Source organism: Mirounga angustirostris, unplaced genomic scaffold (genome assembly GCF_029215605.1).
Source record: "Mirounga angustirostris isolate CCGP_5_RB_7025 unplaced genomic scaffold, mMirAng1.0.hap1 SCAF_6, whole genome shotgun sequence".
Classification (NCBI taxonomy): domain Eukaryota; kingdom Metazoa; phylum Chordata; class Mammalia; order Carnivora; family Phocidae; genus Mirounga; species Mirounga angustirostris.
This window is the reverse complement of record NW_026991714.1, coordinates 111,418,043-111,442,525: the sequence shown is the minus strand read 5'-3', so window position 1 is coordinate 111,442,525 and position 24,483 is coordinate 111,418,043. Positions and strand designations below refer to the sequence as shown.

The window sequence follows — 24,483 nt, the reverse complement described above, 5'->3', positions numbered from 1 at the left end:
TTGCAGGAGTCAACATTTTTATATAACAAAGATATTTCCCTCAGACTAGGGGGTCAAAAATAAATAAAAAGCTTTGAATTTTTCCATTAAAGGACTACTTGTAAATAATGTTTCACAAGAGTCTACACCAACTTCTAAATAAACCAAAACCAATTCGTCAATGTTTACTTTAGGAAAATATAGTGTGATAACATTCCATTTGCAATATATGAGATCAGTTTTCTTTCTTCTTCAAGATGACACACCATATGTACCCACTTACAGCTGCCAGCCATCACTTCTCGTCTCTATGAACAAAGAATAGCTTTGCTGATATATCTGAGTACTTTACACTAACAATATCTGGACTATGTGAAAATCTTTCTGAACTTTAGTGCTTCTCTGTTGAATGAGACTATGGTACTAGATTTCTGTTGCTCACTTGTTACCAAATCCAAGAATGGTTTTTGTATCCAGTGAATGGCAAATTCACTCGAATGGTCTTCTGGTAGGTAAGGGAAGAGTACATCAAAATGACAGTAAACAGCTCTTCCGAAATTTCCACTAAAGCACTTGCTGTTGTTTTTCTTAAAAGGGGCAATTTCACCAGTGTACATTTTTAAAATGAAATCCCTGGAACTTTGAGTGACTTTTTGGTCATAATCCCTTATCAGCTGATCACAACAAAAATTGACTTTGTAAAAGGCTATCTGAAAAACATTAATTCTAATTAAAGCAGCAACAGGTGAACAGCCTAAAGATGACATGATTTGGGAGAACAGAGGGCAAATTTACTGAACCATCTGATGAGTGGCCTGCAGCATGATTGGGTTGGTGTATATGGTTCCTTGGCGGTTCCTCAGCTACCTTCCTGGAACATTAGGATAGCTTTTAATACCTTTTAGTAAAACACAATGTCCCTCTCCAATTCTATTTTTTATCCCAAATCTACTTCTCAAGAAACTGCCAAACACACTAACATAAAAGGGAAACCTGGAAAACTCAGAAAAACAAAACTACTAAGAATTCCAGCTTTCTCAAGATAGTCTTACTTAAGTTTATAATTATTCTCAAAATATTTTAACTGTTTTGCTATAGAAAATAGTTTCAGTCCCTATTCTGTGGGGTATTTATAGCTCATCAAAAGTTTGTGCAAACATTTCAAGTCCATTATTCCAGTCTTCAGATATTAGCAGAAAGTCAATAAATATAAATATTATAATAAAGACTTAATTTAAAATATAAGCTGTGGAACCTTAAAACAGCTATCATGGATCCATAAGCCTACAGGGTTCAAAACAATTACCAGCAAAACTCTAGCACCAACAACACATGTTACAAAATGAATACATCTTTAGGTACAGGCTTCAAGATGTAACCCAAGCTTTCCAAAATTTATGGAGTAGCAAAAACAAATACAAATGGGGTGGGAGGGTGTGTGTGCGTGTGTGTGTGTGCGCGCACGCGCGTGTGCACTCACACACATGCAAAACAAGATGCTAAAGCAACATATAATTGGTTTTTATATCACATGAAACATTTTTATGTTTCTTTATGTGGTAAATAAATAAATACTGAGACTAACTGGCTGATCCTAGCAAGGAAAAATAAAACTTACATAGACTTCCCATTAAAAGCCTGATCTCTTTTATTCATCACAAAGCTTTTGCATAGACCTTTTGAATACACAAAGCACTGGCCAGAATTTTACTTACAGTCTACCATCTTCAATTATCACCATATCTTCAGTTAAAACAGTAACCATATTCACAGGAGGGACAAGTGAAAAAGGGTGAGGCTCTAAGAACCACATTTAATACAGACCTTAAAAGGACTAAATGAACAAAGCACTTTTCTTGCCTGCTAAGTGGAATTTTATGAACTTTCTGATGTGCAGAAGGATGGATAACATGATTAGAGCCTTCTGTAGGTCTCTGAAATGGGTAAGCAAACTTTTGTGTTTACCTGAGACAAATATGCTCAAATGCTGTGTACTTCAACCAGGATATAAAATGGAAGAGCCAAACTATTAGAAGCTTCCACATTTTAATTTTAAGATTTGCAAGCTTTCAATGAAACCTCCATCATGGTAGCAAACTGCACATAAAGCTATTACAGAACAGATTGTTTTTTTAAAAAACAAATTGGCAGGTGATGGCTGTGCACTTAATGTATCTTTGGTTTAGGAAGACGGGAGTATCGATTAGAAGCCAAACAATCCCCAGAATTCAAATTACCGTTCAGATTCTGCATGATTTCTTTTCTTCTTGTTAGAGGCCTTGGGATGCTTGTCTTGGCCTGGAAGTTTTGAGGCTCTAGTTGGGAGCTGCTTATTTGTTTTTGTCTGAAAGAGCCAGAAGGGGGACGGAGCTTAGATGCTTTTGGATTTGGATTGCTTGCAAGATTTGTTTGACTAGATGTTGGCTGAAGTTTTGATGAATTCCATGGTGTGATTATTGGTGACTTTTTATAAGTGGGAGTCCTACTTGGAGATGATTCAGAAACTGGAGGAGGTACCAAAGAATTTGAGATGGATGGCTTAAAAAGCGGTAAGGACTTGGGCTGGGATGTGTAGCCCTCCAGTGAAGACTGATTTCTTCCAACTCTCTTAGTATGGTCTACTGTACTTGACTGGGGAAGCGTCTGAAGGGAAGTAGGTACAAATTGCATGTCACTGATTTGATTATTTGCCGAATGATAAGGCTCTTGAGCATTCGTGGTCATGTTCAAGTTTGCTTCAGAAGATGTATTCTTAGCCACATCCTCAGCGAATTGTGGGCTTGAAGAAAAAGGCCGGTCTTCCAGACCATAGCTGCTTTCTTGTTGTAAGCCATGTGTAAAGCTTTCATCCAGATGTGCAACACCCTGCTGTATGTTCTGGATTGTGCATTCACTGTGGGCCTCGATATGTTGCGGCTTTATTAGTTTTCCCTGGGCGTGGTCTGTGGGTCTGGGAAGGCTGCTGGAAGGCTGTAGTACTTGAGGCTATTAAAATTAAAAACAACATTAAGCAACAATTCATTTTACAAATGCCACCCAGAAGTTATATAAGTTCCAATTAAGCTGTGTTGATACTTATGTTTTAATATGAAAAGTATGTGGGTTTTTTTAATAAAAAAATAAACTGCAATATTCAAGTGAATTCATGAGACACATATAAGAGTGATAATGCAAACAAAAAATGATACAGGCAGTAAACACTAAACAAGATTCGAAATAAACAGGGGAAAAGAAAAATCTTAAAGTACTTATTTATTGTAGAAAAAAGATTTCCTGCCTTGATTCATTTTTTAAAACTTTATATGTAAGATAGCTTGATAGAATGATTTCTATAGCACTTTGATTTAATCTTCAAAAAGCACAGATAAAAACTGTGATCATTCAGAATATTACCCATTTTAAATACTTTTTTTTTTTTAAAAGGAAAGATGTATAACATTTTATCACACTTGGCTAGAGAAAGTATTAATTTAAAAGTGTCAAAGGTGCTGTACTTCTATCAAGAAGTAAATTACCAGCAGATAAACAAGGCTTAGATTGATTATATTCTCCCTTGATGTGAAATTCTAATTACTCAAAAATAGGTCAAAACATTTAGCTAATACTAACCTACCTTTAACATTCTTGTTGAAAAGTTTCAGAATAAAATGTTTTCACAGCTTATTTGTTCTGTCTCACTGCCATATGAGGGATCAACTAAGGTTTTGGTAAATGGAAAACAGTTACCCTGCCCAAGAGTGAACATTCATTTAAGATTTAAAATAATCAGCTTTTCTGAATAACAACTGAGAGTAAAACGAGTGTGAAATTACCTGTAACTTGAACTAAAGCTGAGAAGCCTATAATAACAAAATTCTTCAGGCCAGTGTGCCTCACACACACTTCTCTGGAGCTCACTGTGTGATTATATTCTATATAAATCAGAGGAAACATGCAACTTCTATTACTCTTAGGTAGTCGGTAAAGAAATATGAACCTTAAAGTTATCTTTCAATGGCCCAGATAGTAGAGTATATGGGGCAGAGCCTACTGGTCATGTCCTATTACAGGGGAGGTTGTTATCAATGTATAAACACAAATACACATAATTTTCTATTAAATAATGTGGGCCGAAAATATAAAAATGTTTGCCAAAGGGCTTTGAAACACAGACTTTTTTAGAGGGTCAGCTTTTACTAATAAAATAACTTTTTTTTTGCTACACTAATCCACAAATCAATCTACGCAGTATCTCTAATTTCTCCAACAAAAGGGGCAAATCTATTTATACTGCATCATTCATGTTTTGTCACTTTTTCACCTCCTTGACCAGTACTAATTATGGCTGCTGCGGCCAGGAGTCAGGCCAATTATGGCAGGGTTAAGATGACTGAGAGCAAAATTTAACGACTTGTAGAGGGATGGCTGGCCAGGACGGTATATGGTCAACTGGCTATTCAAAAAAATAGTAAAATCAAGACAATGACTACTCAAAATTCATATAGAGTATGTTACATTAACTCTTATTTTAGAATATTTAAAACAAATAAGCCATCTCAGTTTCTGCTTCAAGCTAAATGTTCTAAACTTTAAAGTCCAGTGGGCATTTTCACAATAAATCACCACAGAGATGAATAAACTGTCCTTCAAGAAGGAAGGTACTAAAATCACTAGGTAATGACAATCAGCTGGGATTCCCTAGAAAAAAAGGACAGTGCCAAAGTGATCATACGTTTTAGAAAGATTAATAAAAATATAGAGCAGGACCATATTAAGCAAACCAAAAACTACTAAAAGGAAAAAAAGCAACCAAAGGGAAAGGTGCAGCACCAAATGGTTGATTGAAATGGGGATTTACTTTCCCTTTTCCTATCTTTTCAAAACCTTCAAAAATATCAAAAGATACTCTAATCTTGAATAAAAAAAATCATAAAGCAACTTAAGACCTTTGAAAATATAACAATTTAAAATGACTTTATTGTAATATGCCTATTGGTAGTAAGAAAAAAGGTATCAACACGTGCTATCAGTTCAAAGCATAAAAAGGTATGATTTCCTAATTAAGTAATAAACTTATCATTAAGATAACCAAACCTCCAGAAAAGGGGCACTGTGAACTGTAGATAAATTATCCATTTGCACTGATTATAGTAGTCCCCTCTTATCTGCAGGAATATGTTCCAAAACCTCCAGTGGATGCCTGAAACCGCAGATAGTAATGAACCCTATATTTACTATGTTTTTCCCTATACATACATACCTATGATAAAGTTTAATTTATAAATTGGGCACAGTAAGAGATTAACAACAATTACTACTAATAAAAGAGAACAATTATAACAATAACTATAATAAAAGTTATGTGAATGTGGTCTCTCTCAAAATACCTTATTGTACTGTGTTCACCCTTCTTCTTATGATGTGAGATGATGAAAGGCCTACATAATGAGGTGAATGATGTAGGAGTTGTGACACAGCATTAAGACTACTATTGATCTTCTGACAATATGTCAGAAGGACAATCATCTGCTTCCAGGTGGCAGTCAACAGCAGGTAACCAAAACCACAGAAAGCAAAACCGTGGATAAGGCTGGGGGGACTACTGTCCTTTTATTACCCAACTGACTCCTGCTTATCAGAGAACTAAATGGAAGTACAGCAGGAAGATGTGCTGCATGTATTAAATGCAATAAAGCTCCATATCAAGTATTAAAGAATTAGGAAATAATCAGGTTTTAATTTTTTTATTTTTTAAAAATTTTATTTATTTACTTGAGAAAGGGAGAGAGCACACGCAGGGGGAGTGGGAGGCAGAGGCAGAGGGGGAAGCAGACTCCCCGCTGAGCAGAGAGCCTGACGGGGCTTGATCCCAGGACCTTGGGATCATGACCTGAGCCAAAGGCAGACACTCAACCGCCTGAGCCACCCAGGCGCCCCATAATCAGGTTTTTAAAAATAATAAAATTTTGAGTCTTCTCAGAGGAGTTAGGTTGAACAATTATATAAAAGATGCCTATCACTTAACTACAGTGAATAAATGAGTGGTTTCTAAGTGCTTTATAAATAATGCAGATTTTGCATTTTTATTGAAAGTTAATTTTAGTGGTGTGAGCTAATTTCCCTATCCCCAAATAAATGTCCTGTTTTATTATTTATTTGGAAACTAGTTTTGAAATCAATTCTATTACCATAAGAAAAAAGTCTCTCAAAGAAGATGAAGAAATGACTACAGTAGTGAGGACCAAGAAAATGACTTCTCCTAAAGGTGGATGACTGTGTAGAATTGGATGCCCATGAAGGACTGAATTGTCATTAGTTACCTGCTGGCGAGTTAAACAACAAGCTGCCTCTTAACCTCTAGTAAACAAAGCAAAGATGGGTTTGGATAGCTTGTTGCTTGCAGCACTATTTCCTCCAAATTCTAAGCACTCAACTGTATTAAGGCAAGATATTAACAATTCTTCCTGCCCACATTTATTACTGCTTCTATGCCCTCAGACACCTTTAGAATGAATTCCAAAGAAATAAATAAAAAAGACTCCATATTCTCACCGTAATAAGACTAATAGGAAGGAACATCAAAGACCATTTTTTTTAAAGGTCTACAATATATCATGCATTGTACTAGGTATAGAAAAATAGGGAGCTGAATTACAATGCTGTTCCTATGGAACCTAGAGTTCTAGCGAGGGAGATAGGTAAACAAATGACGAGACCATGTCTCAAGCATAACAACATAGGAGAACAAAAAGAAAAAATATGCCTGATTATAGAGGTCATAGAAAGCATCCAAGAATCACAAACATCTGAACTGAGTTTTAAGATGAGTTAAGAGTTTGCCAAATAGACAAGAAGGGAAGAACATTCAGGGTAGAGCACCAGTTCATGCTAAGCACAAAGGCAAAAAAAGAATATAGTATGTTCTAGTAACTTCAAACTGTTAGACTGAATTTGGAGATCACAGTGTTGGTGGGAAAGCATAGGCAAAGGGCCAGCTCATAAATAAACTCATATCAGGTTAAGTGGTTCGACTTTATGCAACAGATGATGGCAGATAAATTTTAAACAGGAATTCTAAGATCCAATGCATATTTTACAATGTTATTTTGGTGGAATTAGTGAAGAACGTACAGGAAGGGTGATTATAAGCAGAATAGCCAGGCAGTATGCTATTGCTAATAACCCAGATGATAAATTATAAGGGTCTAAAATTAATATACTGAAAGAAAAACTGGAAAGGATTGAAAGAGATTTTTTTAATGGTGGTTAGGTAAGCAGCTGTTTGGAAGGAATTCAAGATGAGTTACAGGTTTCTTGCTTTGGAGATGGATGATGAGGTACTAATCTGTATCCAAAAAAGTTGCCCACCAGCCCATTCATTTCATAGCCTAGCAGCCCAAAAGACTCAGAGGGCAAAAGGAATCCCACCACCTACTGGGGGGTGGGGCAGACTTCTGGAAATATCCTGTAGTCACAAGTAAGTAGAGCTTTAGTACTCCATCCTTGCAACTTACAGAATGGTTAGTTACTGAAGTTTCAAAATGTGGACACATCCCCAGATTTGAAGAACTAAGTTCTTCTAACTAGACTCAGTGATTTCATGTCTTACTTTATTTAGTTAGATACAAATACCTCAGCGCACCATTCTGAGAATTCTCAGAAACAATGGTTACAGGTATCAAGGTCAAGGGAGCCAGGGGCACACTGGGTAACTGTGCAGGGGCTTGGTAGGATCTTCAAAGATAATCTTAAATGTCTATTTTGGGCTGCTTACAAAGATAACCAGAGACATGGGCTCCTTACAGGAGTGTACCATGCTTTATTTGTTGTTGTAGTTGGTATGCCTAGTATTTGGCACATAGTAGGGATTAAATATATATTTTCTAGATAAATTAATAAATAAATGAAATTAGTAAGTGGTGTATTACAAAATTGCTTCTTTGGTAATAAATAATCAAAATGATACTTCCCTCTTAGGTCAGTGATACAGCACTAATAACCAAATAAAAACAAGTTTAAAAAATAACACTGATGAAAAAGAAATCTTATAACAGGGAAAAAAAAGTCTTCTCTAAATAAGTTTGGGGTTAGCATAATGATTAATGTTTAGAAGGGCAGCAGGAAGAATTGTAAGTTAACTAGAACATAGCACCTCCCATGACCTACTAGCTAAGCTACAAATATTTTTTACCTGAAGATCGATATTTCTGGATGAAATAAGTTGGAACACTGTCTTAACAAACATTCAACTATTTTCCATTTCTAATCCTAATAATTAAATATGATTATACATGTAAAACACGTAGCATAGGACCTCCTAGTCATCCAAAGTGCTCAATAAATGTCACCTATGATTATTAAAAGGTGTGAGAATGAAGAATTCAACCCATGGTCCTTTTGTAACTGGGTTTTGAAAAAAAGGGGCAAGTTTTATAGCAGTATAATAAACTAGTTGCTATAGAATAAGAGCTTTCTAGGCTTCAAATAAGTATTTCAGTAATGTCAGTTAGATCTTAAAGATTATTTATTTATTTATTTATTTATTAGAGAGTGAGCAGGAGAGAAACAGCATGAGAGGGGAGAGGGTCAGAGGGAGAAGCAGGCTCCCCAATGAGCCGGGAGCCTGATGCGGGACTCAATCCCAGGACCCCGGATCATGACCTGAGCTGAAGGCAGTTGCTTAACCAACTAAGCCACCCAGGCGCCCCTTTGTCAGTTATATCTTAAGTGTTTTAAATCCATAGCAGGCATGTTTGATATGATACAGAAGTCAAGGTTCCTTAAGTACCTTCCTGAAGATAAAACAGAGCTAGGACATGCAAGGCACTTTAAAGTATAGAAGGAATTTATATACGGCTATATGGAGGAGCTAGTACAATACATACAATATTGAATCACTTAGCTTTTGGAATCAGACTGATCTGGGTTTAGTTTTGACTCCATCACTTATTATTGGTGAGATATTGGGTAAATTATCTTACTACTCTGAGATGGAAGGGTCTGGGATCAAGCCTCACATCCACAGGGAGCCTGCTGGTGCTCCCTCTCGCTATCTCTCTCTCTCAAATAAATAAATAATATAAAATCTTAAAAAAAAAAAGGACTTTCATAATTTATAAAATGACGATAATAACAGTTATTTATACCTCACTGAATTGTTGTAAATAATAAATGATAACATGCACACCAAAGTGCTTAATATAGTGCCTGACACATTATAAATACTTGAGAAATGCTATATTCTGGGCTCTGAGAGAATAGCATTTCCCTTCTCCCAAGGTTAAATAGCCAAACACTAAATTTGCATGCATGATCTCTAATTATCACAAGAGCCTCAGTGGAAAGTACTGTCTTGTTTTGGTAGATGAGTAAACAGAGGTTAAAAGAAAGTAACATATTGAAATTCACATACTTTAGCAAATGGTAAAGGCAGAATTTGAACTGACAGAGAATTTAAAATGCAGCACTAAAACTTTATCATTCTGTGTTATTTGGGTAATTCCAATGAGTTCACAGACTTTCAGAATATGCAGTATAGCAGGATGATTATTTTAAAAAGTTAATAGGCAAATTCAATACCAACATTCAGGTACTAACTTTCCTGGATAATATCCTATGTCTTTCTCAGTTGATCTATCCTACACAAGCTAAGTCTCAGACACCAAACTCAAGCCACACTATGCAGCAGTATTTTGGGAGAAAAAAAATGGTTCTAAGTGACCTACTGGAGGAAATACACTGAACACAAGGAAAGGCAAAATAGCACTCATCACTGAGAAAAACTTCACCTTCACTGTTTCCTACAATTTCAGAGATTTCTAGAATTAGCATAAGAAAAAACTCATAGCAGTTTCTGTAAACATTTTGTTCTAGAGTTACCAACGATAAGATGCCAGCTAGAAACATCAAATCGTGACTGAGAAAAATATGTCCAGGTGTGTAAGGTAGAAAGCAGGAAATGTTCTAAAGCATAATAATACTATTGCATAGCAGGCACAGAAATTACTTAAAATTATTTTCTTGGTACATATAAATTTATTATTATTAAATATATTTTAAAGGCTAAAAGGAAGATGGAAATGGAGCCATCTGTAACATGCCTGTATTTTCATGCAGGCTCTGACATGCATCATGCAAACTGGAAAAAAAACAAAAACAGAAAGTGACTATGAGGAAGGTGGTAGGAAAAAATCTGAAATTGTACTGTACCACGCTTTGTCAGAGAAGTAATGGACTAACTTCTCAACTCCTTGCCAATGGCATAATGGGAGAGCAGAGACAAGAAAAAGACAGGACAATGGTGTCAGAGACCACACACAACACCAAGGAATTGCCAGGACTGGGTATAGCAGCCAACAGTATTTGCTTAGCTTTTGTTGTGTTTTTCTAGGCAGTATTATTTTATTTAGTATATTTATGTAAAATGAAAACATTTTTAATAAATTTATACTTTCTTGCTAAAGAGGTTTGCAAGTTAATATAAATATTCATAACCACAGAATCGTATATGTAAAACTTCTCACACTTAAAAGGAATCATTTGAAGAATATTACCAAATAAAGTATTGAAAGGGTTTTTATACAGTAGTCGTACTCCAAAGATCTAAAAAGGTTTAGCCACAAGTAATCCCTTATAAAGCAAGCAGAAATTATTTCTCTAATAATTTCAGAAAGCCTTGCACATTATAAACTAAATACAATTCAATATTAGTTCACTTTTATTACTACTGCTGCATTAAAGACCAATTAAAGTATTATCTGATCTTCATGTATGTGTCTGTCTTAAATATGATGTTCTAAATTATAAGCGAGGCTCCACACATCACTATAAAGATAGAAGATATGACTAGATCCCTAGTATAACTAGATTCAAAGAATTTTGCTCTGTAATTCACATGAAACCAATCACAACTTCCAAAGTTTTCTGGGAACCAGGAATGCTCTTATTCCTCTAGATCTCAGAATGATGCTTCTAGATCTCAGAGAATTTAGAGAAGATAACTGATTGATAAACATAAATTATATATAAACAAATTCTGAGATAAGGAGTTCAATGGCTTTCTAAGTTGATCAGTTAACTTCTTTAAAAACTATCAAACTGATTAATATTGACTTAAATAATAAGCGTTTACGACCCAAACACAATCAGTGTGAATACTTAATTTTCATAGGTCTTTATCTCTAAGACACAGAACCCATTAGCATTTAACCTCTGGGATTCAGAGTAGTTCAGAAAACAAAACTAAACATCATAATAGTACCATTCCATTGCTGTGACCAATATGCATGGTATATTTATCCAGAGTACGATACTGCAGGCATTATGGTACAACAAACACAGCTAACAAAACAGTTCCATAATATACAGAGCAGGTTGTTATAAAAGTCTTATGCAGAAAACAGCCATTGCTGTGTTTCTCATAATTACAAAGTGCCCAGAGAAACTAGTTTATGGGACAGCCTCCTGGACCATGAGTTTAATGCACATTTCTAGTCAATTAACCAATGACTAAAGTAAACAGCCTTGAAATTAGCTACAAAAATGGACAGAGTGTCATATTCTGTATTATTTGTTCAGTTTTTACTGAGTTACCCTAGTTTCCATTTCACTGAAAATATTTTATTTTTATGAAAAGTCACTCCCAGAGCTAATTTCTCATTAAAGCACTGAAACTAATGCTACCCTTATATATAAAATTGATTATAGTCACATGGTGGAGCCAATCAGATTGAGCCACATTAACATATATACCTTATGAACATGTTTGGCATTTCAACAATACACATCAAATGTTTTTAGAAAGTGCACACATCCTTTGATTAAGCAACATCCTTCTAGTAATCTACCTAAGAGAGATGGTGATACTGATCTATACATAAGGATAAACGTCATTGCAAGCGTATCTCTATTTAATAGGGAAAAATGTAAACAACATCAATGCCCAACAATAGGAAAAGATTAATTACAGTACAGCCACATAATAATGTATTATCATGTACCCATTAAAATGATGCTTTCAAGAAATATGTACTATATCAAAAATGTTCATATAATGATACTATGTGAAAAAAGCAAAACAAAAAATTAAGAAAATATGAGAGTATTATATATTCTAAGAGAAAGTACTATTTCATTCAACTTTTATCTGAATATTAAATACACTCACATGTGTGCTGGGCTGTTAAGTACATAGTTTCGTTTAGTAAATACATACTGGGTTGTGATATAAAATGAATTTTAAGTGTCGTTTGTCAAAAATGTTTGTAAAATATCCTCTGAGGGTTATAAGAGAAGGAGGAGGATATAAGACAATGTAATCATCATTCTTAATGTAATTCTGGGTGGAATAGTTATTATAATATAAATTTAGAAATCAGGTAATACTAATGCTGTATCAAGAAACTGCTGAGCTATTAAGACATAGGTAGATGCACTTATGTTATTTTTGTTGTTTAAAAACATTTTTTGTCTCACCGAAGTTAGTGCACATTAAAGGTAAAGGTTGATAAGATTTCTAAATTCTTCCAATCAAGGTGTTAAAGAGCAAATTTAATAGTCTTTTTAGGCATGACAAGAAATTACTTCAAAATAAAACTATTACTTCAAAACATACTTTTTGAAAACTCAAGTATTCCTAAAAGTATATGCTCTGGCAAGAAGTGCTACTTCAGATTACCATTAGGGCTTTTTACTTGCCAAAAGCAATTATTTTTATTAAATTTTCCTACTACAAGGTAGGTTATTTATCATTCCTAATTTTATACAGTTGGATATCAAAAAGACTAAACTAATGTTAGTTAAGTCAATTTGGACAAAAGCTGAAGTCAGGACAAGAAGAAGACCTCTTCTACGTCCAAACATAGATATTTTCTACTAACCTAGAGAAAAATTTAATTTGAAATTGGAAGACAAGCATTATCAAGTTGAGACCAGTAACATATTCAAGAAAAGAAATGGAAGTCAGAGAAAAATATATAAAGACCAGGATTTTCCTTTTTTCTCCATTTTTCTAGAGTTATTCTTAAATTCAGCAAGAACATCCTTGGCCAATGCAGTTTTCCTGAGTGACCAGAGCTAAACATTCCCTGTAAATGTTAATTATTTCATTCTCTACATAACCAGAACAGGCTCTCATTATGCTGGAAAGTCTACTATTCCCATAAATTAAAAACAAAAACAAAACCAGACTACCCTTACTAAAGCCTGCTTGACTTTTGCATTTAGAAGAAAAGTCAGTTCACTTATGTTGATGTTCAAGAGGGTCTCAAAAAGAACTTATTAATGAAACAGATTATAATAAAGGAGAACTCTCTCAACTATCTACTATCACTTACAGAATTAACCTCTCCAAAACTCAGCCCTAGGAATCACATACTAACTAAACATGGAGACAAATATTATTTCACTAAATATGTTTAGTGTAGGTAGGGGGAGATCTATTCCAAAACCCTATGAAAACCATTGGAGACTCCATACCTTTCTTCTCTATATATTTTTAAAAGATTGTATTTATTTATCTGAGAGAGAGAGAAAGCACACGCATGCACGCACACAAGCAGGGGGAGGGCCAGAGGGAGAGGAAGAAGCAGACTCAACACTGAGCAGGGAGCCGGATGGAGGACTCGATCCCAGGACCCTGGGATCATGACCCGAGCCGAAGGCAGACACTAAACTGACTGAGCCACCCAGGCGCCCCTTTTCTATATTTTAGAAAAATTCAATATATTCTTTAAAAAAATTAAAATTCTGTATTTTAGATAATTTATATATAATACATATAATTCTATATTTTATATTCTGTAAAAATTCTATATTTTGGAGAAATTTAAAATATTCTTTAAAAATTAAAATAATAATAATTTTATTAGTAAACTGCTTTAGCTGTTCTCAGGGTAAATCCAAAATAGTGTAGTTTAGAATATATTTTTCCTCTAAAGGAACTTTCCCCACTCAGTAAGAGGTATCAAAAAACCATGAACAAGTCATCTAATTATCACTTTCCACAACCAGGGTCCTACAAGTCTCAACGATCAAATTCCAGGGCCAGTTCTCTTAGCTATGTAAGCTGTGAGAACTTACTCAAGAAAAGACTGCAATATGTATTACTTTCTGATAGGTGGCTAACACATCCAAACTCTACAGAACCAAAACTTTCTCCTTACTAATGTGAAGATGAGGATAAGGAAGGTTTGATCTACAAAAGCCAGAAAGACAGATCTTGATAGTGTTGCAGGACAGTGCTTCTTCATAGTTGGGAAATGAAAAAGGCAGCTCTAACCCAAGAGGAAAGAAGGAAGAAACATTTAAAAATGGAGGGCCAATGACTCTAGGGAGAGACAAGAAAATTCTAAAGCTATACAAATAAGAAACCAGTGAAATGAGTGTTTCTGAGAAACATGTTTTAAAAATGAACATAAATCTTTGTTTGCAATATGGAATAATTAACCTTAAACTTCAATTCCACATTATAGCTAGCTGAAGGGAAGGAGAATGAGGGAGAAGAATGGTAGGGAAAGAGGACAGGAACTAAAAGGGAGTTACAGTAAATTCAAGGCAGGGATGTTAATCTGAGGGAAATCTGTCAAACCATGCAATTTACTATGTATAAGCCTAAAAATATATTATCATGTTATAGCTGCCCTTTGAAAGTCAGATTAGTTCACTAGCATCTTAAAGTAATTTTTTATGTGCTAGGAATACTTAATACAGGAGAAAGGAATGGGAAGTAATTGAAGACAAGAGAAGTAAAAAGGAGGCATACAGAGGTGGTAGGGGATGGGAAAGGAAGAAGAGGAGGAGGAAGAATCCCTCTTCTCATTGCTTCCACTAAACAAATTAACTTGCTACTAAATAATCTGACATAAAAGCCTATACAAACTTTCTATTAATCTATTTTCTTTGAAACAAAAAACACAAAAGGGAAGCAGAGGCATAATAGCCAAAAATAAACCTCAAACCTTGTCTCAAGTTCATACTGATACCTCATAATTTTGCCTAATTCAAAAAATGAATTTTTATTTGAATAAATCATATTTCTTAATTTTAACAGCTTAAAACTTTGGGACCTTTGATACTTCACATGGATAAAGATAATTTATAAAAAAATTGATCTGAATCAAAAATCAGGGTAAATCCATGCAGGAGGCATAAAAGTGACTGATTGACAATATTAATATCTCTTTTTCATTAATATTAGCTTTTTTGGGTGACTTTTCAAAAAAGATAAAATATAACCAACTTACCAGGTGTATTTAAGCACATAATATAAAATAATAAACACTGTTTTGGAAAGCAGATTCAATGTAAACAAAAAATTTTTTAAGTCAAACAATTACTAAATCATTAGAAATGTTAGTAAACCATGCATATTCAAAAGCCATTTTTTCCTGTACTATAAAGCAGCTGATGAATTACAAAAACTTATTAGTTGTTAAAAAAAACCCCTTGAAATGATTAAATTAAAAAGATAAAAAGACTGCTTTTAGATGACAGTGAAATGCAATCGAAGCTTCTTGATTAGGAAATATTTAAAGAAATGTGCAATGGTCTAGTAAGCCTGCTCCCTCAAACAGTATGCATCTGTCCATATCGCTGCAAATGGTGTGTACATTTTTGACGTAACTAGATAAAAAAATTTTGTTATTCATAGATCTCAAGGTCACAAAAAGAGAAAATACATTAAAGGCAGATGCATGTCAGTAGATCTAGGGTCACTGGCAATAGGTTTAAACAGCATTAAAATGAGATTAATTTCAGACAGTTCTCCTAAGGCTCTAAGTAGAAGTCTATTCACATGCAGTCAAAGGAAGGGTTAATTAAGAGAAGAGAGCCCAGGGAGTGCTGGTTTAGCACATGCCTGCAGGTCACTCTGGACAGGAAGTGGGATGCTGGGGGAGGGACAGGTCATGCAGAAGGGAAATACCATGAACGGGAAGCCAGAGCAGGATAGGAGTGAGAGACACAGACTCACTCTGTCTGCGGTGCGGCGGAACAGTCCGTGGGATCCCCTGGAAGGAGCCCTGCCAAGGAGAGAAGGAGGGAGAATACCCACCCTGTGCAGAGAGAGATGGGGTAGGGAGGTATAATAAAAAAGGGAACCGAAAAATAGAGAAACCAAAGTCATACTTTAAAAAAAAAATAACAATAGTGTTAATAAGAAGACAGATTTCATTTTTTTAATATAGGTAGTTCAAATGATTAAAAATACATCATAATCCAAACCTAGGTATTACCAAATATTTTAAGAAAAAAATTATTTTCTCCTAATATAGTTAATACATAAGAAATGAAATATATATTCTTTCTCATATACATTACATTTATCATCATATAGCTCTTTTTTAAATAGCAGATTCCAGTCTTATAAAATGTGAAAGCATTTAAAAAGGGAGACACACTTTTAAGTGTTAAACACAGAAATTGCATCAATTATAAATCAGGCAACAAAAAAACTATCATATAAAAATTTTTATTTCTTTTTAAATCATAGGTTTTCAGAGGATTAGCAGGTAAAATAAAGAACATTGGCTGAAGATAGCAGAACCAACACAGCATTAAAAAGACTTAGGATGTTTTGAGAGTGAGTACTGTCAAGAATGTGACATACAGGCCACAGGTTAAACATGCACGCTTTTTAATATGAGTAACTTATGGTTTCTTAGATTTACTTAATAACAGGTTATCAGAATTGGAATACATCTGCAATGGCATTTACTTCAATTTCCTCACTTTCCAGATAAAACTGGGTTATCGAGAAAAAGATTCGTGCAATGTCTCACAAATAGAACCAGACTGGGTCTCAGGTCTGTTCCTAGCACCCTCATCGACTGAAATATGGCCACAAATAAAACTACTAAACACTAACAAAATCATCAAGGAAAATGAGCTGTAAATAAAATAATCATCATACCCAGTTCAATTTGCAAAAGTATGCATAATTTTCAGACAAATTAATCTGACATAGACATAAGTAGAAAATTACTAATGTAGTTTTTATTGGTGTTTACAGATTTCACAAACACACTGGTCCAAATAAATTTTTTTTCCCACTTCTGTATCAATATTTCTTGGCTCAGTTCAGTATAATCAGATACTTAATTTAAATTTAAGAGTAATTGTATCTACACTGCTCACTATAAAACAAAAACAGAATGATCCACTTTCTATGTTAATGAAGGGGAAAAACAGCTCCCAGAAACCATGTGGAATTAATGATTTTTAGAATATCCTAGTAAGTAAAGATCCTATCTTTTGAAATTATTATCTTTTCTCCACTAATTTAGCCACAGGTGTTTGTGAAAGTAGCTTAGAAAATATTTAATAGGGTGATAATCCCAAGTGTTCTCCAAAGAGAGTGCCTGATACAATTCTATTTTGCTGTTTCAGATATGTTTTGGTTCAAAAGCTTTACACAAAACAAATCCTCAACCAAGAAAGGGCTTGCACTTTTCCTATGAGTTTCACCAGGGCCAAGGTTCCATCCACTGTACTGGGTAAAGACACTTTCAGATGGGGATTTTGTATATAAGCTAAACCAGCAGAGATTCCTTTTCAAAGAAATAAATTCTCTCTGGAGGTTTGTGAAAATAGTACTGACTAGGAGCCAGGAGAATTGTGTTTTTCTTTGGATCTTCCATAAGTCCTATAACCTTAAAAAAGTCACCGATCTTCTCTGAGCCTCAGTTTCCTCATTTGCGGGATTAGAATGTGCTAGAGAATGAATTATTTGTGTTCCCCCCAAATTTCATATGTTGAGACCTATTCCCCCAGTGTCATGGTATTTGGAGGTGGAGACTTTGGGAGGTGAGTAGGTCATGAGGGTGGAGCCCTCATGAATGGGATTTGTGCCCTTATAAAAGAAACCCCAGAAAGCTCTCTTGCCCCATCCACCACAAGAGGACACAAGGAGAAGACAGTTGTCTACGGCAGGCCCTTGCCAGACACTGAATCTGCCGGTGTCTTTACTCTTGGACCTCCCAACCTCCAAAACTGTGGGAAAAAGATTTCTAATGTTTATAAGTCTATGGTGGTCTATTATAGCTGCCCAAACAGACTAAGACAGAATGGTTCATCTCTAAGAAGATTCTCACTTTCAGTTCTTAGAATTCAGTTACTCACATATCTGTCTTTATCCCCACTCCAATCATTGCTATCCTTTAATTTATTTTTAAAGATTTTTAATTTATTTTTTGACAGAGAGAGAAACAGCAAGAGAGGGAACACAAGCAGGGGGAGTGGGAGAGGGAGAAGCAGGCTTCCCACTGAGCAGGGAGCCCGACGCGGGGCTCGATCCCAGGACCCTGGGATCATGACCTGAGCCGAAGGCAGACGCTTAACGACTGAGCCACCCAGGCACCCCTATCCTTTAATTTTATAACTATTTATATGGCATTTATAACAATGGCATTTATTAAATGGTGTCTCATGATAATTCATTAGTTCTCTGAAATAATTTAAGTGAAAGTATCTGTCACAATACCCAGAACCTGGCAGGAGTTTTAAAGGATGTTAAATGTCCTACGTTCTTTGCCTAACAGTCCCTAACACACAGCAGACTCTAAATAACTGTTTATGGATTTAAACTGAATTAAATGAAGCTATTAAAAAACAAATGAAGTTATTGTATTTAACTAGAGATAAAGCTATAACATCAGGTCTGGCTACACATTGCAAGCACCTAAGAATTTTAGAAACAAAAACAATGATACCCATCTTCCCTCACCCAAGATCAACAAACCATGATCTCTGGGATGGGCTTGAGCATGAGAGGGAAAGAGAGACAACCTTGTGAAATAAATACATAAATAACTTTGCCTGCTCCTGCCAAGGGGCACCCATTTATTACCAGTTGAACAGCTGTCATTTCAGTTTATGTCTAGAAAGGCAAAGAATATTACTCATTTTATTTACTTCACTTCAAATGTCTCCTTCCACTTCTCCATCCCCATCTACCTAATTCCTATCCAGCCTTTCAAAGCTTCTCTGGATCCTACCTGAACTGATTATGATCATTCTTGTTTATAAATATCTACATCATTTGGTGGGCGCTTGTCTCAGGGAATTTTTCTTCTGCTTTTCATTATGTTGATTTGAATGTTTCTCTTATTCTTCTATGAAATATAACCACCCTGAGAATAACAGCTTTCTCATTTTTCTTGGTGTCAACTATAGCTTAAGTGACTTTCACAGAGTAGAAATATACTTTGATTAAAATTTAATCGAAGCGGTACTTCCAGTTCTAGCACAAGATGGAATAGATAACACTTCCCCCTTTTCCTTCTGCAAAGTAGAGGCCAAAACTCTTGACATTATATATAAAACAAACATAAAACTCTGAAAGGTGGAGCTAAGAAGATAGATCAGCTAGGGACCTTGAAATCTGAGGACGTAGTAGAAAATTCCTGAGGTATCTTTTTGCCTAACGTATCCTAGACTAGGTGATGGAGAAGCCAGCACACAGAAACGCCACTGGACACAGACAAAAACAAAAATAGAAATAGTGTCAAGAAAATCCTGAACCATGCCAAAGAACCAGGAAAGAGGTAGCCTAGCAGTTCACAAAACCTGTACACAAGGACATGCTAAATGCCACAAGAAAAACTGCAGCCCCAGCCCTATTCCCAACAGAAAAGACCAACAATGGAGCCTAGGCTTCCATTCTTCCCTGGCTCTAATATTGTCTTATGTCATTCTTAATATATGTATAGGAAATATTTAAGACACTTATATTATAAATGGGGGAGAGAAAGGGACTTAAAGGGTATAATACTTACAACAACCGTAACAGTCCCATACAAACAGATACACTCAAAACACTACATATAAAGCAAAATGGAATTCTAAGAGGTCTAAGTAACATACAGAAAGGCAAGAAAAAGAAACCAGAAACAAATGAGAGGAAACAAAACAAAAAATAAAATGGCAGACTTAACATATCAGTAATTGCATGAAATATAAAGGTGTATAGACACCAATTAGACAGACTGGCAGAGTGGATAAAGAATCATGACCCAATCATATGCAGGACACAAGAAATTCACTTTATATATAACAATACAGTTCTAGAGTGGAGGGGGGGTAGGGGGATGGGTTAGCCTGGTGATGGGTATTAAAGAGGGCATGTTCTGCATGGGGCACTGGGTGTTATGCACAAACAATGAACACTTGTTTCATGGAACACTACATCAAAAACTAATGATGTAATGTACGGTGATTAACATAATAAAAAAAAATAAAAGATTGCTAAGAAGAAGAGGTGACAGAGACAGTATGTTACCTATAAAGCCTAAAATATTTACTATCTGGTCCTTTACAGAAAATGTTTGCCACCTATATCAGGATACAGTAGTAAGAGTGGATGTTTTATTGTATTAAAAACTATTTCAGAAATCCCCATATTTTAAGACGGGGATTTGATGAACAAGGTGATGAATAAGCAAGTGGCCTAAAGCTCTACAGACCTGATAAAGACAGTTCATAAAAAATCCATAAATAATACAAGTGCTTCTAATTGACACAACCAGGGTCAATTAAATTTAACGCCAAAGGATATTAAGGAGAGACATAATTGTTGAATATTAAAGATGTGAAAGAAGAAAAAAAAATAAAGTAAAACAGGAAAAAGTTACACCATGCAAAAAAATCAAAAGATAGTAAGAGTTGCTATATTAATATCAAATAAAGGAGGATTCAGAGCAAATTACCAGGTATAAAAAGTAACCTTATAAAATGATAAAAGGGTCAATCTACCAAAAAGACATAGTGATCTTAAACGTGTATGCACCAAACTATAGGACTGTGCAACACATGAAACAAAAACTGATAGAACTGAAAGGAGAACAGACAAATCCATAATTACAGTTGGAAAGTCTAACACTCCTCTCTTAATAATTGATAAAACAACTAGACAATAAAATCAGCAGTGATACAGAAGGACTCAAGGATACCATCAACAATCAGGATCTATTCAACATATACAGACTACTCCATCCAGCAAAAGCCAAATAAACATTCTTTGCAAGAGTCCACAGAACACTTACCAAAACAGACCACAGTGTAGGCCACAGCAAACTAAAAGAATAAAAATTGCACAGAATGTGTTTTCTGACCACTATGGAATCAAATTAGAAATCAGTAACCAAGGGGCGCCTGGGTGGCTCAGTCATTAAGCATCTGCCTTCAACTCAGGTCATGATCCCGGGTCATGGGATCAAGCCCTGCATCAGGTTCCCAGCTTGGCAGGAAGCCTGCTTCTCCCTCTCACACTCCCCTTGCTTGTGTTCCCTCTCTCACTGTCTCTCCCTGTCAAATAAATAAAATCTTAAAAAAAAAAAAAAGAAATCAGTAACAGAAAAATGACAGAAAAATTTCCAAACCCTTGGATACTAAACAATATAATTCATGGATCAAAGAAGTTTCAAGGGAAATTAAACACACACACACATGCACACACACACTGAATACAAAACAAATACATATTGAAAATTGTAGAACACAGCTACAGCAGTAACAGAAAAGAGAAAAAAACCCTCAAATCAATAAGCTGAACTGCCACCTTAAGAAACCTGGGAAAAGGGCGCCTGGGTGGCTCAGTCGTTAAGCGTCTGCCTTCGGCTCAGGTCATGATCCCAGGGTCCTGGGATCGAGTCCCACATCGGGCTCCCTGCTCGGCGGGAAGCCTGCTTCTCCCTCTCCCACTCTCCCTGCTTGTGTTCCTACTCTCGCTATCTCTCTCTCTGTCAAATAAATAAATAAAATCTTTAAAAAAAAAAAAAGAAACCTGGGAAAAAATACCAAAATAAACCAGAAGTAGAAAAAAGAATACAATAAAGAGCAGAAACTACAGAAACTGAACACAGAAAAACAGAGGTAATCAAGGAAACAAAAAGTTGGTTCTTTGAAAAGTTTGACAAAATTGACAAACCACTACAAATGATAAAGAAGATCAGAGAGATGATTCAAATTACCAAAATCGTGAATGAAACAGGGTCACAATACAGATCCCCCAACCATTAAAAGGGAATACTATAAACAACTTTACAGTCATAAATTTGGCAAATGAGAAGAAATGGACAAATTCCTCAAAACCACAAACTATGAAAACTCATCTGAGATGAAAGAGATCATCTGAATAGGTCTATAACAATTAAAACACTCCCCAAAAAAGAAATCTTCAGACCTAGATGGTCCACTGGAGAATTCTACCAATGTTTAAAGAATTAACACCAATTCTACATAATATCTTCCAGAAAACAGATCTAGAGGAAACAATACTTCCCCACTCATTTATGAGGCTAGAATTACCTTAATAGAAAACAAAAAAAACCAGAAAGCAACAGACTATTATTCCTCATGAATAGAAACATAAACAAGCTTTATCAAAATATTATTGATTAGAATTCAGAAATACATAAAAGAATTATACATCATGATCAAGGAGGGGTTAGGTCAACAAGACTGATTCCAAAAATGATCAATGCAATCAAAAGGCTAAAGTGAAAAAAAATGACATGTTCATATATTAGTATAGCGAAAGGACTGAACAAAATCCAACACACATTCATGATGAAAATTCTCTGCAAACTAGGAACAGAAAGGAAATTTCTCAACTTGATAAAAAGCATCTTTCAAATATCTATAGCTAACATTCATTTAATGGTGAAAGACTGAATGCTTTCCCCCACAGATCAGGAACATGGCAAGAATGTCCACTTTCATCATTCTTATTCAACATACTATTGAAAGGTCCTAGCCAGTGGCATAATGTAAGAAAAGGAAATAAAAGACATATAGATCAAAAAATTGAGAAAACTGTTCCTATTTGCAGATGACATGACAATCCACATAGAAAATCTAGATCTACAGGAAAAATCCAGAACCAGAAAGTGAGTTTAATAAATTCATAGGATACAAGATCCATATACAAAAGTCATTTGTATTTCTAGGGGCAACTGGGTGGCTCAGTCGTTAGGCGTCTGCCTTTAGCTCAGGTCATGATCCCAGGGTCCTGGGACTGAGCCCCGCATTGGGCTCCCTGCTCGGCGGGAAGCCTGCTTCTCCCTCTCCCACTCCCCCTGCTTGTGTTCCTGCTCTCGCTATCTGTCAAATAAATAAATAAAATCTTAAAAAAAAAGTCATTTGTATTTCTAAATACCAGCAATAAACACATGAAACTGAAATTTAAAAGACAATACCATTTATAATCCCACTCAATATGATGAAATACTTAATAAATCTAAGAAAGCATATGTAGATCTCGTATTCAGAAAACGAGAAAATGTTGATTAATTTAAAAAATGATTTAAATTAATGGAGAGATATACGTTATTCATGGATTGGAATATTCAACATACTAAAGATGTTAACTCCAAAATGATATTTAGGTATGACACATTCTCTGTCAAAATCCTGGCAAGATTCTTTTTTTAGATAACATAAGCTAATTCTAAAATTATGCAGAAAAGCAAATAAATTAGAATATATAAACAATTATGAAAAAGAAAAAGTAGGAGGAATCACTCAACTTAAGACTTTTTATAGTTATAGCAATCAAGACAGTGCAGTATTGGTGGAGGGGTAGACACATAGATCAGTGGAATAGAAAACCCAGAAGTAGATCCATACAAGTATATAGTCAACTGACTTTTGACAAAAACACAAAGTAATTCAATAGAGAAAGGATAATATTTTTTTTAAATGGTGCAAAGTAACTGGGTGATTGTAGGAAAATAATGAACCTTGACCCAAACCTTATATCTTACATAAAAATTAACTCAAAATGGATCACAGATTTATTTATGTTAAAAATGTTATTTATGGGGCGCCTGGGTGGCTCAGTCGTTAAGCGTCTGCCTTCGGCTCAGGTCAAGCCCCAAGGTCCTGGGATCAAGCCTTGTGTGAAGCAAGCCTGCTTCTCCCTCTCTCACTCCCCCTGCTTGTGTTCCTGCTCTCGCTGTGTCTCTCTCTGTCAAATAAATAAATAAAATCTTAAAAAAAAAATTTTATTTATTTGACAGAGAGAGAGAGAGAAGAGAACAAGCAGGGGGAGTAGTAGAAGGAGAGGGAGAAGCAGGCTCCCCATTGAGCAGGGAGACCAATGAAGGGCAGGATCCCAGGACCCTGGGATCCTGACCTGAGCCAAAGGCAGACACTTAACGACTGAGCCACTCAGGTGCCCCACTTACATAACATTCTTGAAATGACTGAATTATAGGTGTGGAAAACCAGATTAGTGGTTGCCATTAGAAATGGTAGAGGAAAAAGGGAATGATTGTGACTATTAAAAGGCAGCACACAGGGGTGCCTGGGTGGCTTAGTTGGTGAAGTTCTGCTTTCGGCTCAGGTCAGGGTCCAAGGGTCCTGGGATCGAGTCCCACACTGGGCTCCTTGCTCAGCAGGTAGCCTGCTTCTCCCTCTTCCCCTCCTCCTGCTTGTGCTTGCTCTCTCTCTCTCTGACAAATAAATAAATAAAATCTTAAAAAAAAAAAAAGGCAGCACACAAGGCAGAACTTTGTAGTGGTGCAATAA

General features: G+C 35.5%; 1 protein-coding gene across 10 annotated transcripts in view; it reads right to left on the bottom strand.

Moving 5' to 3' along the window:
• Positions 1-227: 227 nt before the first annotated feature.
• Positions 228-24,483, bottom strand: part of CCSER2 (coiled-coil serine rich protein 2) — a 189,848-nt gene continuing 165,592 nt past the window's right edge. For 4 of the 10 annotated variants that reach the window (XM_045878228.3, XM_054508248.2, XM_045878235.3 and 1 more), the window contains one exon: positions 228-2,964. In XM_045878228.3, coding sequence (XP_045734184.1) covers positions 2,146-2,964 — 819 coding nt within the window. In that variant the 3' untranslated portion in view covers positions 228-2,145. Of the gene's footprint in view, positions 2,965-3,791; positions 3,891-15,880; positions 16,011-24,483 lie in introns of all 10 variants that reach the window. The other 6 variants (XM_054508247.2, XM_045878229.3, XM_045878232.3 and 3 more) reach the window with 6 other exon arrangements.